The following is a 22,152-nucleotide window of genomic DNA, read 5'->3' as shown; positions in this document are numbered from 1 at the left end:
AGGTGCCAGTACCTCTCGGGTGCAGGTGGTTTATATGCAATTATTCATGTATACCTCACAATGTTCCTTCAGGTGTCTGAAGGCAGGTTTCCTAGACTTGGGCCCCCTACAAGAATTCCTGTGCATGTGAATAATTCAGGAGGAGCTCATGGGGAACCAGCAGGGAGGGAGGGAGCTGGGGGGAGGGGAAGGGGAGGTTGCCCGGCAAAGGTGGGATTTCAGGCCAAGACCATTTGGGGGGCCTGCAGTCTGCTGCAGGGGCCTCTGGAGGGTGAGGTGTACCTCCCCTGGGTGCACAGGAGCTGGACTTCCATGCCCCTGCATCCAGCACTCACTGCCCAAGGGCCCTAATGGTCAGCGTGAGCAAATGCCCAGGTACTAAGTGTTCTCTCCTGTGTGCGCCTACAAAGTGGCTTCTGTAACCCCAGGGCGGGTGGAAGCAAACCCCGCCTCGCAGGCCAGCAGAAGAGGACACAGAAATGATAATAAAGTCTTCAAGGAGATCTGGGTGGAAGTCAGCAGTGTCTGCTACAGGGAACAATTAAGATTTCCCATTTTACAGATGATGAAACCAAGGCTCAAAGAGTGAACCATTGCTTCCTAGAGAGGCTAGCGGCCAGGTCAGGATTTGAACTGAGGCTTTCAAAGCGTATGTTCTTTCTGCTGCGTGGTGATGATGGACCTGTTGGCTGAAAACATTGACTTTTCTTGCTTCTTTTTACCATCTCCCTGAGATACAGACCTGGTTTCACAGACCTACTTCCTGCAAGGAGGAGAGAACTGGCTCCACCCTTCTGACTCCCTCCTGCTACCAAAGGGAAAAAAAAATTAAGTAATATTTTCTATGCTTGAAAAAAGCAACAAGCAGCGATAAGGATGAGTGATTTACCACTCCTACGCAGCAAGGATGAATCTCACCGTGGATGGTCGGGAGAAGCTGGACACGAAAGAGTCAGATTCCGTGTATACAAAGTACACAAAGAGAAAAAACTAACCTCTGGTGACAAAAGCCCGGTGCTTAGTGCTCCTTGGGGTTAGTTAGAGACCTGAAGGAAGCCCAAAGGGAACTTTGAGGGAGTGGTTGCATTTAGTTTTTTGTTCTATTTGGGTGCTGTCTACACAGATGTGTTCAGTTAGTGAAAATTCATTGTGAACTAGATACTTATGTGTGCTTTTTAAAAAAGATTTGATTTATTTATTTATATGACACACACAGAGAGAGAGAGAGAGCACAAGTAGGCAGAGCAGCAGGCAGAGAGGGAGAAGCAGGGAGCCTGACGCAGGGCTCCATCCCAGGATCCAGGATCAGGACCTGAGCCGAAGGCAGATGCTTCACCGACCGAGCCACCCAGGCGCCCCAATATGTGTGGTTTTAAATGCATATCATACTTTAGTTTTTTTTTTTTCATATCATACTTTAGTAAAAATTGAAGTTGCAGAAAAGAGTAAAAGAAACAGAAGATAAAGAAAGGCAAAAGGGAGAAAAAAATAAAGCATAATCCCGCCCACTGAGAAATCACTGTAGTTAATGCTTGGTGTGTATTCCTCAGGATCTTAACACGCATGTGTACACACATACACAAACACATGAGACAGAATTTCTGGCTGTGTTGGAGTCCATTATCCTTATCTTGAGAGTAGAACAGCCTGTTTTCCTTACTGATAGCAACAGAAGTAATAACTGCATCCCCAAATCGGGAATTTATATTCTGGCAAGTGCTGGGAAGGAAGAGGTCTGAGAGAGACTTTAGGTGTTCCATGCATCTGGGAGGTGGAGGGTCCAGTGATAAATCTGCCCTTATTTAGAGAGCGGGCCCCTTTGCCTCTCCCAACTGGCAGCGTGGATTGTAGCACACACAATCCATGTATTCTTCATCCAGGCTTTCTATGCTGTGTATAGACTAAATGCTGACTCTGAATCATGCATGGGGCTTGTGGTGATGAGTAACCCTTGGGTTCTGACCTCCTGGGGCTTTGAGTTGAGTAGTTTCACTCTGGGCAAGATACTGACTTCATGTGAGCCTCGTTTTTTTTTTTTTTCTTTCAGGAAAATGGGGATAATAAAATATGCTGGGGGGGAGGGGCGGGGGGACTCACTTCTCTGTGTGGAAGAACCATTTGATTATTGAATGGGAAGAACCATCTGACCCAGGTGAGGTCCTTGTCGTAAAAAGTGAAAGGGTGACTTCACTTGGAGTCCAAGCAGGAGGACTCTAGAAAGGGGAGGGAGGTATTTCCTTCTGTTACTTCCGAGTAGAGCTCGTGGGTGCTGCAGCTGTGCCTGGCATGGGAGGGGATGGTGGTAGCATGTGAGGGGGTAGTGCCCACCAGTGTGGTAGTTCCCGGAGGTATCTGTCATGTTCAAGACACATAGTTCTGGTAGAAGCACCATCATCCTATGGACATGGCAGTGCCAAGGGAAAGTGGTTGGAGCAGGTGGAGGTGAAGGTTATGGAGCTGCCATGTGCAAACTAGTTGGACTGACTTGTTGGAAGCCCAAGGTATCCAGGGATCCCCAAGTGCTTGGAGTGGGAAACCTAGATGGGGAATCAGCTTTGGTTGGATTTTACAGAGCACCCTCTGTCTCTTTCTTTTAGTTGGGAATGGGGTGACACCCTTTTACTTCTTTCCCTAGTTGTTCTTAGTGGTAGCTTTGAGTGGCTTGGGTTTAGCAATGGAGGAAGACATCAAGAAGAGAAAAATTAGAGCGGGAGTACAGCTAAGCCTGCCCAGTCATAACCCCTTTCCCCGGGGCACTTGTTGGGGGAAACAGATTTCTGTGTCTTGGAGCAGGCACTTCTCAAACTTTAATGAGAACAGAAGTCTGCTGGGAGTCTTCCTAAATGGAGATCTGTATTCAGCAGGTCTGGGCTGGACTGAGCCCCCTAAGGAGCATTGTGTGGATGTGTGGGGGTGGTGGAGGACAGGAGAAGAGAACAGAATGGAAGAGGAACCCAACATGCTTTATGGAGAGGGAACAGCCTTGCTCACCTCTGATCAAGGTTATGTGGGAATGAAGGTTGCTATTCCTAAAGCAAGGTTCAAAACCACTGGCCTAGAATAAACCTCACTCTGCAGTTCCTTCTGCCCAGATCATTCCTGCCCTCTTCTTAACATTGCAAACTCCCAGTCTGCCTCTAACATCCAGCCCAGGTATGTCTGCCTGAATGCAGCCGTCCAGAAACACCACGCCTTTATCAGCCCCTTATCTGCTGTATGATCACCGTCCCTCACACAGGCTACACTGATTCCTATTATCTCACTGCACTGAAAATGGATTCTGCACACCTATCTCCATTATATGCCAGGAGCTTTGGGGGAGCAAGGGATGACATCACCCACATCTGCTCCTGGGCACAGAGTGTGCCTAGCATAAAGTAATTCCTGGTTAAATGCTTGCAGAATGGGCACTGCCCGGTTAAGGTTTCCCTGATTAAGAAGCACACCTCTTTCCTTTAAATTCTCAAATGGAGCCTGTTTTTTTTTATTATTAATTTGAGATTTCATAAATGGTTATTAATCTCTGCTTGCATCTCCCGGAAATTGCTGGGCTGGGCAAGAGCAGGTAAACATGTTCAGATAATATCCTCTTTCCTGAGCTCCTGACATCATGGATGGTGTTGTGCTTTTTTTCCCCCCCTTGGAGACATTCACATTCACTTTCCCCCCACTTCCCTGAGATATGATCAAATACCCACTGAAAGGTTCAGAGTTTGTGAACAACTTAAAGGTCATGTTGGATAAAGGATCTGGCTGACAGCACCATTTGGGCCATTGTAATATGATGATGTTGGCGCCAGCCCATTCCCCAGAGGTGTGGGACTTGCCCATACAAGCCTCCCATCCCTGCCCTACAGAGGGTGCAGCTGTAAGCGCTGGAACATATTCTGAGGAGCCAGGCCATCCACTCCCCTGGCATTGATGGGAGTCTCCAGATAGCTCCTTGGGGCTATTCAGGAAGCAGGAGGTTGTGCAGGAGCAGATGCAGAAGGAGGCCCTTGAGAGTCAATGACCTGTCTTAATTCATTTTGCGATCTGAGCTGAGAAGTTCTAAAGATTATAATTGGTCAGAATCCCATCTTGACTATTCTTGGGGGATATAGCTAATTATATCTACTTTAAAGGTGCTCATTGATTTGGTGAATCCCTTTGAATCAATCCCACGATCCAGGGAATAGTGTTTCTAAGATAGGGCTGGGTAGGGATAGAGATATTGACTATTCACCCCATAGACCCTGGGTCAGATTTTCTGCTAGGCACTGAGGTTGAGCAAGTGGAGTGTAATAAGACAGAGTTTGTGTTCTTAAGCTCTACAGGCTTCCAAATGCACAACTTCTCTTGAGTGGATTGTTGAGTGAATGTAGCCAGTGAGTATGGACCAGAAAATCAGTCTTATGAATTAAATTGACTTATCAATCCAGGCTAAATAGAAAAGCTGATTATATGTATAGGCAGCATGGGGAGGGGGAAGGAAGGAATGGTTCAAACTGGTTACAAGTGTAGACAGATTGGGGGGGGGTGATAAAGCATAGACTTGGTGAACACACATAACAGTAAATGTACTATTGATGGGGAGATTACTCCTCTGAGCCATTCCAGATATGATGACATTCCATGCAGGAGACGGTGGTCTGACATCCTGTAGACCCAGATGGATGGCTGATTTCTATCTGATTAATTACCTCCATGGAATATTGTTAAATATCCACATTGTGACATTGATCATATTTATAATGATAGCATAACAGCTATAGTGGGCATCTCCCAGCACTTACTGCTTCTCCAGGTAGTACTGATGAGGGTGATGATGATGTAGTACTGATGAGGGTGATGGTGATAATTGCCATGACCCTTTGTTGTACATTTGCTAAGTGTCAGGTGCCTTATATGATTTTTTTTTTCTTTATAGTCTCTACTATACAAGTAAGGATTCCAAGGCTCAGCGATTTTAATTTCCTTGTCAGTGGTCTGGTGAGTCAGCGATGGAAGGGAGTGGTTAAGAGTGTGTGCCTGAGTCAAGCTTTGGGGTTGCAATGCATCCTCTGACACTTAAAAGCTTGATTAACCTCAGGCAAGTTGTGAGACTTCTCTCAGCCTTGCTGTTCTTGTCTGTAAAATGAGACTGTTGTGCAAATCCAATGTGCCTGTTACAGAGTAAGTGACCAGCAAAAGTTAGCCGCTGCTGTTCTTGTCCTTTTGCTTCTGTCTTTTCTTCCCCTCCTCCTCCCTTTCATTCTCCTTTTTCTTCCTCTTCTTCCAAAAATCATAATATAATACATTATTATTATTAATATTATTATTATTGATGGCGGGGGCAGGAGTCAAAGACAGACTTGTCTGGCTACAAAGCAGGGTCCTTTCCTCGACTCCACACTGAATTCTGGCACGAGGGTAGAGTTGGTTGTTAGGTGGGTCTGTGCTGTACTTCTGTACCCCTGTTGTCTCTCATATGGCTCTCCTCCACTCCAGATGCCTGGAGCCACCTCTAGTGCTGCTTTGAGAATGCACCTGCCCAAAGTCCAGGTGGCCAGTTCTCTTTCCAGCCAATGTCAGAGGCAGAGGCCACTCACAAGGAGGAAATGAAGTAGAGCTGCTGCACTTCAGTGAGAGGGATGTGTCGGTACATCTTTCCCCCCACAGCTCTGACTCCTGAAGAGTTCATCAATGGTTTCTCCTCTTGCCTAGCCAAAGCTAGAAAGAGGCACTGACGAGGGAAGCAAGGGAGTGGGTGACCACAATCCATCTGTTCAGGGCCTCTGATTAATATACACTTCCCAGGGAGCCACCGGGCTCCTGGACTGGGTCTGATTAAAGCAGTTAGGGCTGGCCCAAATATAGGTTCATGGCAAGATAAGGACTTTCTGGTTTCAGGAAATAGATGAAACCCACTCTTCTGTACACAAAAGAGGAAAACTTACTAGCAGGCTTCGGGGGTGCTTCATAAGCTCAAAGGTGAAAATGTAATTGAGGACCTGGAACATTTGCAGGGAACCTGTGAGATGAACTCTCTGCTCTTGCTGTGTTACAAAGCATGGCAGCTGCATTCCTTTCTCCTGAGAACTGGCTCTTTCTGCTACTCCCCCGTGGAAGTAGGGGCATTACCTGTGCACCAGCCTAGGCACAGGAGGACTTTTCTCTGACTCTCTTCCAAATCTACGTACCAAGGAAGCATCTCTCTTTGGCGTTCTCTGGCAGGTATGAACTTGACAGAACTGCATATAGATATTAAGAAAAACCTCTAGGTAGGAATGTGGAAATCCTTATTAAATGACAAAAGAATTAGACAAAATTATGTACTGAACAGCATTATAACTCTACATCTATTTATGCATGTGGTTAAATAATAGAAGAGGCCATAGTGAGATGTATTAAATGGCTCAATTATGGCAAATTTGGTTTATTTTGCTGAGATTGCTATTATTATTAATAATAATTGGCATCTATGATGTATTGTAGAGTTTGGAGTGCTAGGCCACTGCAAGTGGGCCCATTTGTGGGCCAGTAAACTGTGTGAACCCTGTGTGGACCCTGCTAACCAATAAGTAGTAGAGTCAGACTCTAGGTCTCATGATCTTCCAACTGTGCCGTTATTGCACCTCATGTTGTGAAATTGACCAAAGTATGAGAATCTGAAAATCATTTCTGCATGCCACAGGAATGTTTAAGGTTGGTGGGGTTCAGAGAGTGAGTCCTGAGGTCATGTATGTTGAAGGCAATCAAGACGTGGAGGTTTCCCAAAGAACCCAGGAGGAAGGAAGACGTTCAGTCTTCTTTTCTCTGTGTTCAAGGAATGTCTGAGTACATGGCTAACTCAAGCTTCTACGCCAAATTTTCAAACAGAAAAGTGTTACTAAGCATAAATATTCAAGATACTAAGAATATTCCAAACTGCCATGTGGATGCCTGAGTTTCCATTACTAGAGATTATTTCCTATTATGGGAGTTCTCTTAGCCCCATGATTCCCAGGATTTCAGATACTATTTTATCATTTGTAAGGCTCCTGGTGAGAGATGTTAGCACCACTCTGAAAGTTCTGTGATGGCCCCAAACATGATCTACTTTTTTTTTTTATTTTTTTTTAAGAAATGGAATATAAGACCACATATTGGTTGCTTGAATAAATATCTATGTCTATTTCACCTAAACATGCTATAGTTTCCTATTTAAGGGTAGTATATTCTTTTCTAATGTCAGAAAAGAATCTTTTGCCCTGTGTCAAAGACATACTAGTCGGTTAATTATAATTTGTCAAAGACTAAGGAAGCGGGTGGGGAATCCAAGTCTTACTTAGTCCATGGTAATTTTTGCTTTTGAAGATGATAGGCAATCGAGCTCAAAAGCCAGAAAGTACCCAGTAAAAGGGATTTTGAAGCAGTACCTGCTGGAGCTTTGGACAGGCTCCCACCATTCTCTACCAGGATGGTCCTGCTCTTCAGTGATGAAGATTTGGGAGCTTGTAATGCTAATGATGTGTAAATGCATTTTCAGCTATTTTATTAAGCTGGCCTTTCCAGGTTCATTATCATTAATATTTATGGCTGGGATATGTTCCTCCAGAGAGTCTGCAAATAGCTCTCCCATTGTTCGAGTAGAATTTATAGCAAGTTGGACTAAAGGGTGGCACCAGTGAGTCCAGGCTTGTACTTCTCATAGGAAACGAAAGCTTTGGCAATAGTTTTGTATGGATGTGGATCTTTAGTCTATGGATTCAGGCGTCTTTTAAATAGGGCTAATTAACTATGTTATTACGAATCCAAGGGGGAATGTGAATGTGTGCTGGAAGGCAGGGGCGGGGTGGTACACATTCCCCAAGATTATATCCTCCCCAATTGCAATTGGTGTTGGCAAGTTTTACTTTTTGTTGCTACAGTCTCTGTCTCTAATGAAGGGTTATAGTGTCCTCTAGATGCAGAAGTGCAGTCAGAGTTCCCGCCCAATAGGATGGAAGGGTCTTCCTCCCAGGAAGAGCCCACACAGAGCCCTGGCACTTGCAATGGTGTCATCTGCACCTGCCAGAGATTTCCCACTGCTACATCTCAAATGGGGCTTGAAATTTCTGGCTGGGCCAGGAGGAAGGAAGTGGCTTTGCCACTCAGCCATGCATCTGCTGATGAGCTCTGGGTGGGCTGGGAAGCTATGGGGAGCTGACAGATTTAGGTATTAGAATCAAATGTTGCCTCTGGTACATTTTATAACAATGAACTAATTTTTACAATTTTGGGGGGGAGGTGTGGAGCAGGTCTCACAGAGCATAAGCCCTCTGACAAGATTATAAGCACCAATTCTATAGGCATGACCACTCTGATAGGAACCCACATACCCAATTCCTGAAAGACACCTGACCCATGTTTCAGGTAAAATCCTTACCTGTAAAATCAAGGGGTCAACTACGTCATTTCTGTTGTCCTCTCCCTCAGTAATGCCATTGGCTTGCCATCTGGATTCTAACAAGGCCTTGTGTATGTTTGGACCTGCCAGCAGATGCCGAAGCTGTCTGTGGGTGAGTGAGTTATGGTACCCACATCCCACTGGGCTGAAGGATGAGGCGGGGTCCATGATGGTATGTCTGGTCTCTAAGTCATGGCATGGAAGGAAGGGAAAGACTGTTATTGAGACTTGCTCTTTGCCTGAATTTTCTCTGCTTACAGGCTGCATCTGGGTCCACTCGGGAGGGGTTCAGGGTGGGTGGCAGGTGGCACTAGGGATTCAGTGGAGAAGAAATACAAATTCGATACCACCTAGAGGTGGAAAATTGAGAACAAGGGATCTAAAAACAGCTAAAAATAAGCGACATGGCAACCAAATGCAACATGTGACCCTTGATAGAATCCTGGATTAAAAAAAAAAATCTGTAAAGGACATTATTGGGACTGTTGAGGAAATTTGAATATGACTGTGTATTAGATGATATTGTATCAATATTAAATGTCTTAAATATGAAAGCAGGGTTCTGGTTATGTGTATATATGATATATACACATGTATATCTAGAGAGATGAAACAAACGTGAAATACTAAGAGTCGGTGAATGTGAGTGAAGCTTATGTGGGAGTTGACTGTGCTATTCCTACTCTGCAAATTTTAAGTCTTTTAAAATAAAAAGTGTGGGGAGACTGCTTGAAAGTCAGATATGTGGTAGTTTGGGGAACTGGGTAAAGGGTACCCAGGATCTCTGTGTAATTTCTTATAATTTCATGTGAATCCTCAGTTATCTCAAAATAAAAGGCTTAATTAAGAAAAGAGAGGATAGAAGGTAAATATGGCAAAATACTAACATCTGTTTTAATGGGGCTTAGAAATCTGTTATATTTGTTCTGTTATTACTTTCATTATTTTCTGAATATTTGAAATACCTAGTGGGGTTTTCTGGTCAGCCCTGTAAGCATGCACCTGGCCTCAGACCTGCTGCTGATCTCACAGGCTGGTGTGGCAGGAGCACAGTCTGGGATGGGAGGAGGTGCTCAGCTGTGGGGCTGACCCTGCTGAGGACCACACCTCTGACTTTTTGCTTCCCTTGTTGAAGCGGGGAGAGTATCTAGTGCCTCCGGAGGGTCAGGACTTCCTACTTCCCTGGTAGCTCCTGATGCACTCCATGGGATCTCCCTGACATGCTAAGGAAATGGGCAAAAGGACACAGCCCCGCTGATTCTTGGTGTACCTTTGGACTGCAAGGATTTTAGCAAGGAAGCCTGTCTTCTCACGAAAATCCTTTGGTTGTGTGTAGTATAAAAGAAAGAGACTCACATATCAGAACTCATTTATTATGTAGCTAAATCACAACTTTATAATACATTGGAAAGGGACTAAATGAGACGTGCCAAAGAGTTTAAATGTAAAAATAGAAAACAGTGTCTGAAAGGTCAGTTAGATTGGAATATAATCTTAGTAATAAAGTAAAATGTTTTCAATCTGACATCATAGGACAGGCTGGGCTGTAGCAGATCTATTCACATGGGTTCTGAATGACAATCAAAAGATATTCTTTATCTGTGGAGAGATGTGGACAAAATTAATCTACCTGAAAAATTAAACTTAATAAATGAATACTTCAGCTAATCTGCTTTTCTCTTCAAAACATGACTTGGACTTTCTGTTGACTGATGGTTCCCATCCTGGTTGCACATCAGAATCACCTGTGGAGCTTTCAAAAGCTCTCATGACCTGGCGCCCAGTTCCAGAGGTCCTGATTTCACTGGCCTGGGGTGAGGCCTCAGGTATCAATAATTATTTTTATAAAGCTCTTCAAGTGCTTTTAATGTACATCCAGGGTAAGGACAAAGGTGGAGAAAAAGCTTCAGTTTGGGGGTTTTATAGATGTTCCAGAGAAGTTTGTTCTAAACAAGATATAGGAACATGAGTCCTGTTTTGCACAGACATCTCCCAACACTGTGCATGTAAGTCCTTCAGGGAAAGAAGTATTTCTATGGTGGCTGTTGTTGACAGGTCAGGTGAATGTATTCTCTCCCAGGGAAGGTTTAAGACCCTACAGTCTGATCTACTCTGTACTTTATCCCCTGGACAGGAAACATTTCTTTATACTCCTGAAAGTCTCTAATGTGAGATCTACATCTCTTAATTATTTTGATTACTCATAATAAATGCAAATAGGCAAAAGAGTCAACTTCTTCAAAGGCTAAATTTGCCACTAATTCCACAAAATTTCCAGATTGGATTTTTCAGATTCAGACATCTTCATTTTATAATTAAAGAACATTATGAGCCATATTGCATGTTAAAAATCTATAGTTCTTTGAAACAAAGCTTCTATCCAGTAAAGCAGAAAGATGTTTTAAATATGAAATGAAATGCCACATTACCTGGGGCTACCATGATTTCATGTTTCTTTGATCTGATCCTAAGAAAAGTGAGGTCGTTCTGAGGATCAATGTCACGTACTGTGCTCTTGGCTTTCATCGTCAGCTGGTGAAGAAGACCTGCATATTGAACCGTTGTTGAGTTGTCCAACGTTGTTCGAATAGGGATGCCTGTTATGAGATTCACTTTGGGGTTAACATTTTTTAATTATAAAAGGAATATGCACACTGTGGAAACACTGGAATATACTGATGACTATAAAGTGGAAGAAAAAGTTATGGCTGGTATTACTGGTAACATTTTAGCTTATTTCCTTCCGATCTTTTTGTCTTTACATGGATTTTAAAATACAGTTGGGTCGAACTATGATTACAAATGTGACTTTTGCTTTTTTCTTCATTTAAATGGTAGCATATTCAAGTTGCTCTTGTCAGTGATAATGTCATCAAATTATTTTCAATGACTGTACACTATTTTATAAACATATCATAATATAACTAATTCCCTATTGTTAGATCGTTAGGAACAGTTTTTGTTGTTGTTGCTAATGGTGTGATGAACGTTTTTATGCATACATTTTTTGGAAGTTGTGAATTAATTATTTCAGAACAAAGTTAACATATTACTCTAAAAAATGCACTTCTCCAAGCAGCCAATCTACAGCCATTTTTCTTTGAAATGCCTGGTCTGTGTCATGTTTCCTCCCCTAAGGCCAGCAATAGAAAGGGATATTGCAGCACATATTGAAGAGTATATCAAAAGGGATTTAAAAAATTTCTTTGTAACTCCTCATACTGTATCTTGCAAACTTTAAATTTTATATCAGAGAACACGGCAGCAAAGGCATGGTGGTTCTGCTGGGCATTCCCTGGTTTGCGCTCATTCTTGGTTTAAACATTATTAAATTTAGCCGCTTGTGTGCTCTATTGTTCCATTATGCGCATTTAAATCTGAACCTATTAATTTAACTGGGAAAATCTAGCCAGACAAATATGCAAGTATAATTCAATTCACTTCAAATCAATCTTAGCTCAATTCAGGTCACTTGGTGCTCAGGGCTTATTTTTTTAACAGGTGCTGTGCTAGGTATTTTACATATGTTGTGCCTAATCTGAGAGGGACTTCAGATTATTTTGAGAACTACCAGATAGCCAGGGAATTGCAAGGATTTTATTTGAAAACGTGCTTTTAATTTAGGGGCACATATGAAGGGGAACTTGGGGTTGCTCAAATTTCACAGGTACATGAATTAAGGCCAATCAGTGAAAGAGGCAAACATAGCTCTGGGTTTTCCCTCACAGAGAATGCAATTCCAGAAATTGCTAAACAAGAGAGGACTTCAAGAGTGCAACAGTATTACAAACTAAGGATTTTACCTTAGTTTTTCATGAAACTCTGAGAACTCCATTCTGACTGTGAAACAGACTACTTGCTTTTCTCTTTTAAGAAAACTGTTAACCTCTGGAACAGATCTTGCCAAATATGACAAGGATAATATTTAAAGGAAAACCTGTTCAATAAATAAGTCTTTTTATCAAGTTTGTTCATCTGTATATTTATTTATTGGCCTCTTTACCCTGAAGTCAGTTATATTCACAGCTGATGAAACATCTCAAGGCCTGTGTCTTTAACAAGCAGCAGGCTGAAATGTAGCAAGCACTCCACCTTTTGAGAGCACCTCCAGAGGACTAGTTTTATTTTGCATCCTGAGGAGTGGCTACCCACAAAGTCTGCAATGCTCAGTGTCAAAACAAGAAATACAACCAGAATAAATTATTTAAAATGTAGATGACAAGATTATGAATCCGGTGCTCAGGCCTATTTAGTTAGTCTATTCATGATCCAAGCCAATAAATAAAACAGCTAACCTTTCTGAATAATAAGTGCACACTGTGGAAACTCTTAGAGTTGTTCATATCCACTACAGACCGCTTGAAAAAAATCAATCAACAAATATTTATTAAGCTCTTGCTTGGTACCATGTGAGGTAATTAAAAATAATTTATTAAGAAGCAATTTTAGCACACAGTATAAAAGTATAAAATTCACTCATGTCTCCTTCTGAGAGGTAGTTACTGCTCCCAGTTTGCAGAAGCATTCTAAATGTGTTCAAATATGTTTGTGTTTGTATTCTTCACTCCTTAATTATATTGTTTTCTATTCTGTATTTTAATTTTTTTCATTTAATACTCTTGGACAATTATTCCATACAGTACATATAAAGCAGGACCACTTAGGTTAGTGAGTGCATACCATGATTGTTGAATGGATGACTTGTGAACACGTAACTGGTAAATTCTCCTGGTGGGCATTTAGATTGTTCTCAATCTTTGACTTTTATAAGCAAGGCTACATAATATGTCTGTGTGCATGCCATGTCACATTTGTGTCTATGGGTAGGGTAAATCCCTACAATGGAACTTCCAGAACAAAGAATATGAATTTGATATTGCTGAGTTTATGGCACTACTTTAAAATATGGCTCTTTATAGGGCACTAGGGTGGCTCAGTGCTTGCACATCTGTCTTTGGCTCAGGTCGTGACCATGGGATCCTAGGATCTAGTCCTGCATCATGCTCCCTAGAGGGAGCCTGCTACTCCTTCTGCCTATGTCTCTGCCTCTGTCTCTGTGTCTCTCATGAATAAGTAAATAAAGTCTATAAAAAAATATATGACTCTTTATGATCTCAGTAAGCTGGTAGTCTTTGGCTGTAGAAGTATTTTGGTTGATTGTATTTCAAAATATAAGGAATTGGCTGGATGGCTGATAAAATCTAGTAAAATTCAAATAATAGATTATTAGAAATGTCAAGAATATTTAAAATTAAGAGCCGACAGAAATCAGGCTTACTACATAAGAATGCTTAACAGTTATGACTGTGAAACAAATATATATATTCACCAGTGTCTAATTCAACAATCACTGCTGCAATATTATAAACAATGAATGGTTTTATAAATGAGAAACCAACGTTAACAAAGAATCTATTCTAATAAAAACCTGTACCACTCAGCAGTGGGCTAAACTGATAAGTCTACTTTATTGCCATGGATAGAACGCCTATGTTTCAGTAACGGTGAAACCAAAGGACTCTATTCAACATGCCATATGAGGAGATAAACATGGTAAAAGGCCTACGTAGTCACGGATAAAACCTGAAAATATGTTAAAATGATTTGTTGAGAATTACAATAAAACCATTAGTAGTAAACAAGAACACGTGAATACCATCTTAGTTAATTATTTTTAGTATTAAGGTTCATGGGTCTTTTGAAAGCAGCAAAGCTGTGCTATAATAAATGACACTTCATCTAAAATTCAGTAGGCTGCTGAAATGGAATATTTTATTAATTCTGATCACACAACTTAAACCATATGCTATTAATAAACATGCTTGTCATACACTCTGGTTATTAATAATCTGACCATAAAAATAAACCTCTATTTTATATTTTTGGGAAAAAGTTAATTTGGCTTTCAGACAAGTGCCCTGAATCCTAACATAATCTTATCCTTGTAGGGGTTAATTAGATAAAGTTAATGGGTATTAAGAATAATATTTTGTTGCCTTTGGATAAGAAAAATGTTAAGAAATTTTAGGGAAAAACAAAAATCAATTGTAATTCCAGCACTCAGAGATGATCACTGTAACATATCCCTGCCTTTTCTTTCATATGTATCTTAAGTGTTTATGTGTGACTGGCTATATTTATGATTAGAAAGTGTTGACCTACTGCTTGTTCCATGCTTCTTTTCACCTAATAGTTTCCCGTAACTCTAAATATTCCTCAACATTTTAAACAGAGTAATGGCTCATCAAGTATTACATAATTAATTAAAAAATTTCCCTACTGCTTAGATTTATTTACTGATTTTTCTGTTTATTTATTGCTATTGTATATGATGCCTCAGTGAGTCTCCTTTATTATTCTTTACTCAGGATAAATTCCAAGGAGTGACATTGTAGAGCACAGGGTATGGGCATTTTCAGACATATGATGCATATTGCTAGGATTATGTATTTTCGACTAAGATCTTCCAATGTAACTTGTCAAATGAGTTATCCTTGGTTGAATAGTATACCCTCCTGAAAATTCAAATATACCTTAAATATTAGAATGTGAAATAGGGTCTTTGCAGATGTAATTTTTTAGATGAGGTCACACTACAGGGTGGGCCTGAATCCAAGGGTTGGGGTCCTTATAAGGAGAGAAAACAAAGAGGAGGATACCACGTGAGGATGGAAGCAGACACTGGACTGATGGATGCATCTACAAGCAAGGAATGCCAAGGACTGGAAATGGAAACCAACAGAAGGTGACACATCAGCAAGGAAGGATTCTGTGGAGCCTTCAAAGAACAGCTTGTCCTCACTGACACCCTTATTTTGACTCTCAGCCTCCGGAACTGATAACTTGCTAAGGTTTAAGCTACCAAATGTGTGGTACCTTGTTATGGGAGCTGAAGAAAATGAATACGTTACCTTTCTGAATCCATACAGATAGCCTGTCTTAGGGGATGTGTGGAGTTATGAACATGCCAGGAAAAAAATCATTTCAACCGGAACAATGTGCTAGGGTTGGACCACTTCCTGGAAATATTAGGCGTAACTCTTTCTTACGTATAAAGCTGATCTTAAATCCTTTCCCTCCTGATCACTCAAGCTGGGTGAATTTATTATATTCATTTGGTGTTATTTTTCATTTTATTTTATTTGCAAAACATATCCAATATTTTATCTACTCATTGAATGTTTTATCTGTCCAAATCAATTAAAAACTTTCACATTCTCAGAATTATTTAATTATAATTATATTAAGTGTTGGGTATTGTGTCAGGGACTTGATAAATTATTATTTCATTTAATGATCACAACCATCAGTAAAGTAAGTTATATTCTATTTTTAATTGATAAGGGATTGAAGTCTGAATTTGGCTGTGGTTTGCAGTTGCTCAATAAACATTTATTGATAGAACTGTGCCAAAATAATGATTAGCTGTGAGATTCTGTTGTAAGCATTCTGCTATGGCAATATGCCAATTTCATGGTTGCACTGTGAATTATGTGAAGTAGCTACTCTTATTTCAACAAATGCTCTGGGATTTGCGGTACTTCTTGCCCTTGCAAATGCCTGAATTAGCAATGAAACTAGCAGGAGCCTTTAGAGGTTGCCCCATAGCTGAGCAGGGAGCAGTCTGCCAGAGAACATGCTCTGTGGATTGTTAACAGGGATTGTGGAATGAGAGCAAGTTTCTGGTGTAAGTCGATGGATTTCATGGGTGGAAACGTGCTGGTCCTTCTTATACTATGACCACAAAGCCTATACTATACATGAGATTAAAATTGATTCTCCATTTATTAAGGATGGGAAAGGAACAATTTCATTTAAAATGAAGACTGAAACTCTGTATGCCTTGTAATGTTAGAATAAAAACTGCCAACAATGACTTCCTCCCTGTCTTCAATATGATAGTTTTATTGTTGCTTCTGAAATATTAGAAGGGTCACCAAAGTAGACAGTGTATAGTGTTTCTTAGGGATATACAGATATTTTTAGACATGTCTTATTCATATTTATATCTTTAATTCTTAGAGCACTTGGTATGGAACAGAGGCTTAGATGTTTGATAAGTACATGTTATAGCTAAAACACAGAAAACATATATTTTATTTCAAATTCTAAGATGTCTGTCCTAGGCTTGGCACAACAAGTAGTTTCTCGGTTGGCTTGTGTATGTCAAGAAGGCAACCTGTGATATATTTACCTTCTGCATTTACGACCATAGTTCCAATGACCCCTTTATGGCTCTGGATCCTCTTTAGGGTTTCCTCCACCTCTGCCTGAAGAGATCAGGAAGGCAATTAACCAAACTCAGTCTTTGTGGTAGCCCGAATCCTAAATTGAATAATGTTCAGAGACATCTACCCTCCTATCCCTTTAGCCTAAGGTTCTTGATACTATAATCTCAGACCTTTGGAAGAGAGCTTTGAAACTGTCAAGTCTTGTACAAGCCTGCCAAACTGATAAGACTCCTACATAAAACCTTACATACCTCTGGGCTTGAACTCTTCTAGGGATGGAGAGCTTACTGTCTCACAAGAGCTCACTCAGTTTTAAATATCTCTGTTTGCTGGAAAAGCATTCTCTAAGTTGGACAGAAATCTGCTCCTGCTCATGTTTTACTCATTGATCTTTCTGTATTCATATGAAAAATTCCTTATCTGTATTATAGCCCTTTACATAGTTACTGAGCTATATGGTTACTTCCGTCTTTCTAAAAGTATCCCTTCATGAGAAATCTCAGTCTTAGTCCTAAATGTTACCTCCTTGAGAGTTCAGATGATTAAATTCAGATGATTAAATCTGTAAACACAGCAGAGTCTAAGATTCCAGGATTCTGTTAGTAACAATAGCCTGGGTCTCAGTGCAAATGTTCAATCACGAATATTCAATCATGAGTGATGATGCTGGAACACCATTGGGTTTTAAGCTCAGCTTTCTGAATTAATCTTTTGCACAGACTCTATTGTACCAGTTTTATTCCCTTCTACCAATGCTAAAATCACAATCTTTTCCAAACTTGCATATTATTCCTGAGTAATCACTGGATTTTCTGGATTCAAACAATATCCTACAGAGTCACTTGATGAGGGTTTGTGATCTATTTTTTTTCCTTCTGACATCGTATGGATGAATATTATGCTACTTTAGTCAAAACTTTTCTTTTGCACTTGCTGTGGGCAGGAACACTTTCGTCCTCTTTTCCACCACTACAGCAGGTGTTTTCTGAATTTCGGGCATTCGTGTGCTGGACTCCCACTTTTTGCCATAATGAATACCATCTACACTATTTACCTAGTATGCTCGTTGAATTATCTCACTATTAAAAACTTAAACAAATGCATATTACAAGGAAACTATACATCATTACCACAGATGGAAATCTGCTGATTGTCATAAACAGAAATAACCATAAGAACAAAAATAAATGAAGAGAGAACATATTATTAAATTCTACTCCAAAGAAAGGTCTGAGCCTGAGCACTGATGTTCAGGTTAAAAAAAGAAATTACCAAATGACAGTGCTTAAGGACCTAACAGTGCCAGGAGCTTTCTACTGGATATAGTCTACCGGCTGGGAGAAAAAAAAAAAAAAAAAAAGAGGAATAACTTCCTCAGATATGATTCACTGTGTTGTTATTTCCAAGCTGTCTTACACAGCAACTTTGCATATCACTTTGGGAAACACTGCACTAAGGCGGAGTAGTTATACAGGGGACCCAAAACATATTACATCTTTGTGTCTTTAAGGACATTGTCCACAGCTCCTTACGACCACTCACCCCTCCTTTATCTTTTTTTTTTTTACTTCCTTGTCAAATGCTTCTCTCTGTTGTCAGCCTTTCCCTCTCTTCTTTCAGCTGTTTTTCGTGTTTTCTGTGCTCCCCAATGCAATCTCTTCATCCCAATTTCCAATCTCCTTTTAATTCTGCTCTTAAAACTCTGCTTTCACCTTGCTGCTTTTCGAACTATCCCCAGTCTCCACTTTCCTTTTGTTATCCTTCGCTTTCAGTTTTTGCTCTGTCCTCCCTTTCCTCTTTCCTCCCCCCTCCCTTTTTAAGATTTTATTTATTCATTCATGAGAGGCACACAGTGAGAGGCAGAGACAGAGGCAGAGGGAGAAGCAGGCTCCACGCAGGGAGCCCGATGCGGGACTCGATCCCGGGACCCCAGGATCACGCCCTGGGCCGAGGACAGGCGCTCAACCACCGAGGCACCCGGGCGCCCCTCTATTTTCCTTCCTTCTCAGCGTCGCCTCCTTCTCCGCCCTCTCTCCCTGTCGCATCTTCCTTCCTTCCCAGGATGATCCGACTTCTCTCCACATCGCCTCCTTCCTCTTCAAACTTTCCTCGCTGTCGAGATCCCTCACCCCTTCCACACCTGTCATACCCGCCCCACCTCTCTCTTCCCTTTCTCGCCGCTCACACCTCGCCACTTCCAGCCGCCGGAATCAACCCTCCAGAGACCTATCCCTCACGAAAGGTTTCCCCCATCTAGGTATCTTGTCCCTGTCGCCCCTCCAAAAAAGCTTCTGGAGCCCCCAGCCCCGGCCGCGGCCCCGGGCCGGCCAGGCAGGGGAAGCCCCAGACGTCGGCGCCCCCGGAGCGGAGCGAGGCTCCAGATTTACCATCGTGCAGACAGCTGGACTCTCGGCTCAGTCCGGCGCCAACGCGGCCCGGGAAGTCCGCAACGCTTCCAGCCGTTGCTAGGAGACGGGGAGGATGTGACCTCCCGGAAGTGCCGGCACCCGCGCCTGCGTGGACGCGGTCCGGCGGCGGCCGGGGGCGGCTCTTCCGCCCTGAGGTGGCCTTGACGCCTCCCGGCCGCCGTAGGCCGAGGTCGGGGCGCGGGGCCCCTGGGGCGCTCACCTGGGGGCACGTAGGCCCGTGGGGCCGGCGGCCTGCGGAGCGGAGCGGGCCCGGGCCTGGTGGTTCGGTCGTGCGTTCATTCAGTCATGCCTTGAGGTACGCCGTACCGTCCACGTCGCACCGCTCCCTCGTTCAAGAACGTCTCCTTGACCACCCGCCACGTGCTGGGCGCGCTGGGCCCCGGGACCCTCCAGCTCGGGCGACGAGCGAGTGCAACACGCGCAGCAGCGCTGGCCGAGCGTGATGATGCGCCCGGAGCCTGCCAGCGAGGGCCGGGTCCCTCCCCTCCGGGCTTGGGCCACTTCCGGGGGCTGGGGGCAGCCGCCGCCGCCCCACGAGGCCCAGGCCCAGGCCCAGGCCCAGGCCCAGGCCCGGAGAACTTTCCACACGCCCCGCCGTGGTCCCCGCCCCCGCCCCCGCCCCCACCCATAGTTTTTTTTTTTTTTTTTCTTAAAATATATTGAATAGTACAAGTATATATATATATATATATATATGTAGGTTATTTGTTGACTTCTGTGTCCTTGCCCCCCAAACAGTAGAGCCAGCCGCCTCTTCTACTCCCCTCACAGGGTCCCGTCCCCTTACTGCCCTTCACTCAGCTGCAGGGTTTCTACTCACTAGTATCTTTGTTTATCCCCTTAGGGTTTTGTTTTTTTTTGTTTGTGTTTGTTTTCTTTCTTTTTTTTTTTTTTTCTGGTCATTATCTGACAGAGGTTCTGAGTGGCTGAGAAATTGCAGGTGGTAGTGCGGGGGGGGGGAGGGGGGGCGGGGGTCGGGCTGAGGGCTGTACAAAGTGCCCTAGAAGAGCATTTCACTAGGTGTTGAAGGAGCTGATGGAGGAAACACGTGGAGGATCAGCCAGGGGTGCTGAGGAGGGCGTTGGTGACGCGTCTGCGGCCTGGGAGGCAGAGACCAAGCATGTGTGAAGCGCCCGCAGGAGCACGCGGTGGCTGCAGGCCTCAGGTCCTGGGGTTGGAAGAGGGCGACCGGCGATTGCTAGACACAAGTTACAGGTTGGGAATGCACCCCCACGGGACCCTGCTGTAAGGACTCCCCATACTGCTGAGGCCGTTTGTGCCTCCATCCCCCCCACCCCCAACAGCCTCCAGCCCAAAAAAGGCATGCTCATTGCTAAGACGGTCAACTAGAATCTGAATGGGCCTGGTCAGGGATGCTCTGAAACAACCAAAGTTGTGAGTTGGGGCTAATTGGCCCATTTCACCTTAGAGTCTATCATTTCGTGACTTTATGACAATACCTGAGAAGTTCTAGTTCTGCTCTCTCTCTCTCTCTCTCTTTTTTTGTTGGTGGGGGAGGAGATTCTGGTTAGCCTCATTCTGTCCTTTTTCCTCCGAGAAACATAATGCCTCCCCCCAAATCCGGATGACAATAGCTGAGTGGTTCTCCTTTTGACCGACACCTGGAACTCCAGCCAAGATTATTTATAGTGGACAGCTAAGGTTGTACGGTAGGAGTCTGGTGTGTGTGTTTACACATCTGCTCTTGACTGCCTATATCTAGCATTTTAAGTAATCAGAGTATAGGTATTTACAGTAATAAAAATGGCTGAATTGCATAAAGGCTGATTCTAGGGATTCTGGGTGTTTCTGATCAAGGATATTCCTAGTTGGTTGTGTAGCCATTTGTTTTGCTTATAAAAATCGGTGGCCGTGCACCATATCTGTTATGTCAGTCAGCTTTAATGAAGGAACCAACTGCATATGCATGGGGTGTGAATCCCCTCGTTTCTGGAGTCAGGGTGTCAGACTCGTTCAATAGCTGACAGCTGTGATTAGAGCAAAGAAAGACTCTGGCATGAACGGCACTGACAGGAGTACCCAACTGCTGAAAAAGTAATAAGAAGTAGCCAAACTGACTTCTAACCAACAGTCAAGTTTGACTCACTGTGCACAGGAAATCAATGAGGAGAATATGAGCCATTTTCTCCTTATTGATTTTCACTTCTAATTATTCCTTGGAGGTACTTGGTTTAATTTTTATGCCTTTTTTGTGAATTATCCCCTTCCCTTCCCCTCCTCCTAACATCCCCCTACCCCTCCTTCTAACTTACAGTAAGTGCTAAACAACTTTGAACTTAAGTGAAAGAGTTAGTGTGTATTCTTTTTTTCCAGTATTCTGAAGTGACCCCAAAATGGGTGGTACACACAAAGTCCACCATTCTTCACATAATTTTGTCAAAATGAGGTGATTTTTTTTTTTTCTGAGGTCTCTCTTTCCCACTGGTCGTTTGCTGGTGCTCTCTTGTTTAGCCTTAAGCAATCCAGGTAATTTGATAATCTCGAGTCTCTCTTGGAATTTTCAGTACCACCCCATACATTTATATATCTTTGGCATTCATGCTTGGTTGGCAAATACTATAAACTGGGCCATGGAATATACATGGTGCCCATTTTCTCCTAAGATAAGGCATTCTTTCTCAACTAAAACAGAACATCTAGTACTTATTTCCCACCCGAAAGTGAAATTTTAGATTCTTTCATTAGATTCTTTGAAAATGCCCCTTAGTAGTAAAGCAGAATTAGAGTATGTCAGTGATCTCAGTAAGCCACATAATCTGATGCCATAGAATTGCAGAATTCTAGGTTTAAGGTTTCAGAAGATCAACTATTTTCTACTTATTAGGACAAGGGCACCCCTCTAGGGTAGTTCTTTCCAAGTCAAGTGTCACATAAACATTCACTTGCCATAAAGGAATTGTCCCTGTTGGAATTAAAGTTTCATTGAGCGCAAAATTTGGAGTTGCATGCAGCCAGAGTTGATGTTCCTAGGTGTGTTTCCTAGAGTAGAATAAGTTCTCAGAGCTTTCACTTCCTCATAAAAAGGGAAAGATAATACCTATCTTAGAGAGTTGATGTGAGATATAAATAATATGGGTAAATG

General features: G+C 42.6%; 1 protein-coding gene and 1 long non-coding RNA gene across 13 annotated transcripts in view; one reads left to right on the top strand and one right to left on the bottom strand.

Moving 5' to 3' along the window:
• Window positions 1-9,746: 9,746 nt before the first annotated feature.
• DYNLRB2 (dynein light chain roadblock-type 2) lies at window positions 9,747-19,159 on the bottom strand. The gene is made up of 4 exons (XM_077890930.1): window positions 19,008-19,159; window positions 16,584-16,659; window positions 10,819-10,986; window positions 9,747-9,988 (listed from the first exon to the last, which is right to left on the bottom strand). Exons 1-4 carry the CDS (start codon window positions 19,008-19,010, stop codon window positions 9,945-9,947), a joined length of 291 nt encoding a protein of 96 aa, XP_077747056.1. The 5' UTR covers window positions 19,011-19,159; the 3' UTR covers window positions 9,747-9,944.
• LOC144310200 (uncharacterized) overlaps window positions 19,146-22,152 on the top strand; it is an 807,232-nt gene continuing 804,225 nt past the window's right edge. For 10 of the 12 annotated variants that reach the window (XR_013375890.1, XR_013375882.1, XR_013375879.1 and 7 more), the window contains exon 1: window positions 19,146-19,344. This is a non-coding gene — a long non-coding RNA (uncharacterized LOC144310200). The remainder of the gene's footprint in view (window positions 19,345-22,152) is intronic. The other 2 variants (XR_013375892.1, XR_013375887.1) reach the window with 2 other exon arrangements.

The sequence above is a fragment of the Canis aureus genome, chromosome 3, assembly GCF_053574225.1.
Source record: "Canis aureus isolate CA01 chromosome 3, VMU_Caureus_v.1.0, whole genome shotgun sequence".
In the NCBI taxonomy this organism is placed as follows: Eukaryota; Metazoa; Chordata; class Mammalia; order Carnivora; family Canidae; genus Canis; species Canis aureus.
This window is presented reverse-complemented; position numbering and strand designations above follow the sequence as displayed.